Here is a 6,578-nt window from a genome sequence, read left to right as displayed (position 1 = left end):
GGAGTTATAAAACTCCCAACGATTTGCATAATTAGCTAGCTATAAGCATAATACATTTGCTTGGAAACTTACCTTCAAACCACCAGGTCCTTCCTTCCTTTCTGACATTTGCAGCAATCTTGCGCAGGAGTAGCGTATCGGGCTACCTATTTTATTCAACAGACTCTTGTGAGTATCATGACAGTTCTTCAAGTGACCGTCTGAAACTAGGAAAAACACTTACCTAGTGAATGTTAGAGGCCACATATGTAAAAAAAGTGGGTCTACAGTTATGTGCGTGCTACTGAAGTATGCCAAAGGGTAAAGCCATCTAGGTGTACTCACGCTTCACATCGCTCATTACTTTCCTTCACAACAGCTAAAAGATGATGAGTATGGATGTTATATCTGGTCATCCAAAAGACAAACACAGCAGGAATTGCATTCTGGTGGTTGTGGACCGATTTAGTTAAATGGTGCCAAATATCGGGCAACATCCTGGTAGAGATGACTGCAAATATCTTTTCTGACGTGGTGATCACTATACATGGACTGCCAGCAGTAATTGGATCATTTCCCTCTACGAGATTTACGTCCTGATTCTGGCGTACCCACCTTAGCATCTAGGATACGAAACTCTCGTTGCCATCAGCAGCACACCAAAAGACTGACGATTCAACCGAATCATTGATTCGTGCCGTGAAGACCTGCTGCGGTATCTCTTGAAGTGTGGATTGAGTTTCTCCCTCTCGCAGACTTTGATTGAACAACTCCACGGATGTCTCGACGAGTCACTCCCAATTAGCGAGAAAATGGACTCCATTTCAAAATGCCAGTGTCACTGGTAGGAAATATTTCTACTTCGGGTGGGGGAGGGGATACTGTAATTGAGTTAGCACATCTTCAAGTCGTGAAGACCAGCAGGGCGATGACTTCATTGTGAAAAAAAAACAAGCCGTTGCGAAATTTAATTTCAGAGGCTGAGGATGTGCAAAATGAGCAAGCAGATAAAAAGTGGAAGATAGCACAAGCAGATGTATAAGTTCAAGAATCCTGAGATTCTGCGTACGGATATTAACATGTAGTGTCCAACCTAGAAAGCTTGAAAGTCTTGCAAGGCTTTTTGGACTGCTAAGGTAAAAATTAAAGAATGCAACGGTGATGCCTACACGCTAGACATATTTACACAATGGCTTCTACATATTGATGTACCTACCAAAAAGATTCGCAAATCCGACCTTACTTTTTGCAGACGATCGAACTTGTCCGCGAAAAGCCGCCAACTCTTTACGGAGAACTGTAGTGATGAGCCATCAGTGGTACGAGGTTGATGACTCACACCTTGTCAAAGCGATGATTCTCTAAAGAGGAGACAGCAGGATTAGTTTCAAAATGCGTATGCAGAGTTTTTCATACTCTACCTTATAGTGTCTAACATAATTTTGTGTGGGAACGATAAAATCGTAGGATGGATTTGCAACCAAACAATTGTCACTCATACAAGTCAATTGAAAGCAAAATTGTTTAGCACTTCCAGTCCACGCTCAAGCGGAGGCTCAAAACGCAGCTGATAGCAGTCTCCAGCAACAAGCGCATACAGAGACAATCGGCCACCTCCGTATATTACAAGCTGCTTCCACACGCTCGGCAGCAATTTAGGATTTTCTCGAATGTGCTTTTTAATCCGATCGTGCATGACACGAACGGATTTTTCAAACTGAGTTCCAAACAGCAATTAAGAAAACTTGCCAAAGTATCCAGGCATTATGGTTCTTACTGTGGTTGGTGTGGCATCAAGGACGCGTCGAACTTCTTGGCGTGATATATGATACTGAATTTCAGATGCCGGTACTGTCGTCATCAGTGATTCGATCGATGCAATTAATGGCTGCGTATATCAATTGACAATTGCGATCAGAGCAATTTGTTCTCCAAAAAAATCCAAACGCACCACGAGTTGTTTAAATGCATAATCCCAAACAGATATCACATAATGGTGCAAATTGTCGACATATTTGTCATATGCTTCTGCCGCATATTGCGCAAGTGGTAAGCCTTTCGTAGAATTGATACTCCTCAAATTTTCACTGAGAAAATGGAAATTCTCTATGGCAGAGGTCATGACATAAAAAGCGTTTCGAAAAGACAATTACTGTTTTGCTTTAACTTACCAAGGCGAGTAAGTGGTGCATACTTTGGCCGCGTGTCGGCCATTTTATCAATCCAATGCATAATGGAGGGTACAATCATGTGGTAGATGGACAGAAGGGTGCTGTCTGAGCTTTTGCCTGCCACGCTATCTTCCAATCGAGCAATCACGTTCTGATTGTATCATCAACAGGATTAGGGACGTGGCTAACATATACACCATCATTTTGATTTGGGCACATACCACGATCTTTTTAGTGGGACCTAAAACACCTGCCATTTTACTATCCACAGTTTGTGCATTTATCCACACCTCCTAAGGAAATATCGCATGTAAGTGCTCGAACAACCCAGACAATGAGCTGCTAAATCAACATACCTGATCTTCAATGAATTTGATAACTATACGTTTCATTTGCAGCTGGAAACTCACCATGACATTGTAGAGAAATGCACTTTGTTGTCGGTACACTTCCAGCTTGCCACTTAGGAGAACAACAAGAGATAGTGCATCTAAAACATTGCGCCCGCCTACAGCTTCGCCAAATTCAATCATGCGCTTAAGCAATTTCTCAAACACATTTTCCATCATGAGCGTCAAATCGTCAAGTTCATATTTGCCATTTGCGGAATTTAATTTATCACACGAAGAAAAAAAGAGGAGAGACACGAATTGGCGTTCGTTTAGAACTAGAGGAGTTAAATGATCAAGTGCTTGTTGCATCAATGGAGCAGCGCACATTGTGTCACCAGTGCTAAAGAAGGAGGAAGATATACTACTTGCCATCGATTGCATCGAAGTTGGCTTGTGAAAATGCTGCTTTGTATTTCGTGGTAGTTTGTCCTTCAAGAATCGAAAAAGACACTGAACGTGAGCGTTAAACACAATGGCAAGTTGTTTGCTGTATATTTGTCGCAATGTGGCAAGTATACGCGAATCAAGTGAGCCCACGTGTTCGAAAAGAGATTGATAGTCAACGAGGACGAAATGGATAGAGTCGGTGGTAAAACTCCAATTCATTTCATCGCTACTTAAATGTCCCGACAAAGGGTCACGTCCATTACGCCCACGAACACCCCGCGTGTTTATCATTTGTTTAATTGTCTGCTGCAAAAACGAATCAAATGAGATGCACAGCTTTTCGCCAAAATCTGTTGCTACTTTGGATAGTTCAACTCCACGCGATCGTAAAGCGACCATTTCACATGCTGGAAACTCTCGCGTAGACTTAATAGCATGTTCCAAAGCAGCAACAGCTGCTATCGTAGCCCTCGTTCGCTCCGTTGCGCTAACCTTAAGACTCTCGTCACTACCTTTGTCATTCGTGATACCAGTTGAGGTCCCACTGGTTTGTATCGGAAAGACATTCACCAAAGACGTCAAAATCAGCATATGCTCTTTTGATAATTCCACTTGGGCCATCAACTTAGCCAACACTCGTTCTAGCTCCACGCTGTTTTTAAAGTGCATCTCCAATTGGTTGTTTAACGTCTCAAAGTGCTGCATATCGCTGGAGATGTGACCAAGAGACTCGCCGGACTCATTCGTCCAGTCTTGGAGCGATAAAATACGGTCTTGTACTTGATCAATGGCATTTATAATTATGTCCACAGAGTTCGTCTTGATTGTATCTGTACCAGATTTCGTAATTGATAAATCTCCATTCAATGAAAGTAAAAATGCCATGTTTTCATCCTCCAATGTCTTTAGCATCTTGCTTAAATCATCTTCAACTTTGACAAGCTGAACCTCGCTCCAATTAATGTCATTTAGTAGCTCAAGCGCTTCATTACTCTCTGGAGAACCAAGTCGAAGGCCAGATACGTCGGTCCCCGAGGTAGCCTCAACAGTTTTCTTTTCTTTTCTTTCCTCCTCTAAAACGCACTGATCATCGTCCGAATCTTTGCTTTTTGTCAATATAGACTTCGCAACAAGTGGTTAACTAAGTAAAAGAACAAAGATTCAGGATAATATCGTACAATGTGGTTTGCAAGATCGATTTCCAGCTCATATATCTTTTGCAAATTCTGTCGAAGAGCTGTCTCGTGAAGATCTTTTGCATCAAGTCGCACTAGTCGTGGAAATTTACTCTAAAATATTCAAGTCGCGATTGCCAGGCTATGGTAAGTCCATGGAATCGTCTTCTGTCAAACAAGTACAACTTTACCTGATTCTGCACCATTACGGCACATATCGTCCATAGAAACTCGAGCATGGCTGTCGCGCTTACTTTTGCTTCCACAATCCATTGGCAAGATGTCAATCCTCCAGAAAAGAATAGTGCAAATGCTCCTTTTGGCTTCTCTGGTCCAATACCGCTGTGTTCAATCGTATCAAGTTGGTTTAGATTCCAGGAATAGTGCACATCGACGGACAAGTTGCTTAAAAGTTGCACAAAATGCAGCTCTATTTGAGCGCCACCGCTGGTATTAAAGTCCTGCGCCGTTAAACAGAGAACGAAATGCTTGCTTGTTGTGGCTCCGAGACCAAAGAGTCGCTTCGATTCCGGTACGTGTATACTCTTCGGTTTTTGCACTTGCAAGAAAGAGATGAGCCGTCTTCGACCGGCAATAGCAGAAGATGTGCTACCGCTTGTACTAGAGCGAACTGTGGATTTTAGCGATTGAAAGTGCGTGTGTAGCGTATGGCGAGTGTCATCGCTTGAGATACTCACCTCCATTGTACTTCTGACCTTTCGTAAAGGTTACCTCAAAGGTACACTTGGCTACACTTCATTATTGAACCGATCCATTGTCAGTTTTACTGGTGCTTGGGAACAATAAATGAAGTCACAGAAATAGCGACATAAAAGTCGAAGAGCTAAGACCAAGTATCATCTTTCAAACTCAAAGCAAAGTCAATGGTACTTAATCAAAGGTTACTAAGATTACCGTAGTGACTGTACAGTGATCTAGATATCAACACATCAATTTGATGATGTTCATTGCACCGGTTTCGTGCACTTTTACACAAAGAAAGCTTTGACTCTCAACATGTACGGCGGCCCAGGAGTATTCGCGAATTTGAAAGACTCGACATGAATAACCAACAACACTGGGCTGTGTGTACCATCTTCTTAAAGAAGAATTGCTCTTTTAGAGCTGGATATCATCGGCCATGACTTCCACGAGGCACAAATGAACTCTTGCCCAGTTGACCGCCTTGGGCCGACTGAGATTAATGGCACCCGTTAGGAATTTAAAGCCCGCCCTGCTTAAAATCCCGACTCTTTAGACCTTCTGCTGAGATTCAAGGGTGCACGAAAAATGAAGGTCTTGTACTGCCTGAGATAAAGCATCTGCGGGAATTGCGAGACTACTTGACAATCTCTCAACCTTCTCAGCATATTTGAGGTCCATCGCCGTTAGCCATAAAGTTGTCACTTGCAGTTCCCCATTCGGCTATCGTAGCATTGAAGCGTCGCCCACTCTTTTTCAAAGGAGGCAGGGTAGAGTTGGTGCAAGCCGCACCGTTTCAAAGACTCTTTCTGAAGATGCCAATTTTCACCGAGTCCGAGAAAGGGTCAGACGAATTTGCGGTGATAGGAATTTTGTACTCTGGACAATATCCATCGCCTCACACATTCCTGACGAATATACATTCAAATCTGTTGCTCTTAGTTAGCCAGTGGTTTAACCCACGACATCTAACGCGCAGAGTTGTCTCACGTCAGTATCGCACCTTTTTTCAGGCATTGCGCGTAATTATTTATTTGCGTGCTCGACTTCCTAGCTTTGAGATTGCAAGCGCAAAAAGCTATAACTCCGTTTGAATCAAGGTCAAATCAATGACAGTCTCAGAGGAAGAGGATTTTTTGTCCCAGACCTCATAAATTTGAACGCTCACCACCAGCGAATTCACGGTTGGACCCATTTTTCCTCCACCGGGACGCTCAGATATGATGGTAAACGACACCCTTTTTTTGGAGTCGTGTAAGCCATGTCAAGCACGTGCTGTAGGGTTTTATTCATTACACTCTAACCCCTCTCTACCCGGCCCGGAGATTGAACCCTGGACCTCCCGGTGCTGAAGTGAGCGGCGTACCACAGCACCACAGGATTGGTCACCGGGACGCTCAGGGAGGTGCCTTATCAGTGCATCATCAAAGCAGGTGAGCACCTTCAACGAGCGATCCTGCTTCCAGCCCTTCGACCGTCATTATCTGACACATAGGGAACTAAGATTGACAAAAGCTTGTAAAGCTGACTATAAGTGGCTACCGTCGCTTTGCGCTTGAGGAAGCGTAAGGTAGGTCGCCGACCTTTCGTTCTTTACAAGAACAATACGAGTGTAGCGGATCGCAATCCGCTACCTCCAAGAGAAGTTAGTGCCTTAACTAAGGCTAATAGACTCTTCGGTGTAAATTTAAAACTGATGTTTTTTCTGCGGCTAAACCGCCTAATTATAAATGTACAGATTTTCCTAAATATAAATAGTAAAATCTAAATAG

General features: G+C 43.2%; 1 protein-coding gene across 1 annotated transcript; it reads right to left on the bottom strand.

Moving 5' to 3' along the window:
- Window positions 1–1,483: 1,483 nt before the first annotated feature.
- On the bottom strand, window positions 1,484–4,808 carry PHALS_12128 (Exocyst protein Sec3; the record flags this gene model as incomplete). Its single annotated transcript, XM_024727615.1, has 8 exons — window positions 1,484–1,696; window positions 1,757–1,867; window positions 1,931–2,085; window positions 2,151–2,301; window positions 2,372–2,443; window positions 2,507–4,051; window positions 4,108–4,218; window positions 4,296–4,808. The coding sequence occupies 8 exons, from the start codon at window positions 4,806–4,808 to the stop codon at window positions 1,484–1,486; spliced, it is 2,871 nt and encodes a 956-aa protein (XP_024578174.1).
- Window positions 4,809–6,578: the final 1,770 nt, after the last annotated feature.

The sequence above is a fragment of the Plasmopara halstedii genome (assembly GCF_900000015.1).
Source record: "Plasmopara halstedii genome assembly, contig: Scaffold_614, whole genome shotgun sequence".
Taxonomy (NCBI): Eukaryota; Oomycota; class Peronosporomycetes; order Peronosporales; family Peronosporaceae; genus Plasmopara; species Plasmopara halstedii.
The sequence above is the reverse complement of the archived record's forward strand: the minus strand, read 5'-3'. Positions and strand labels throughout refer to the sequence as shown.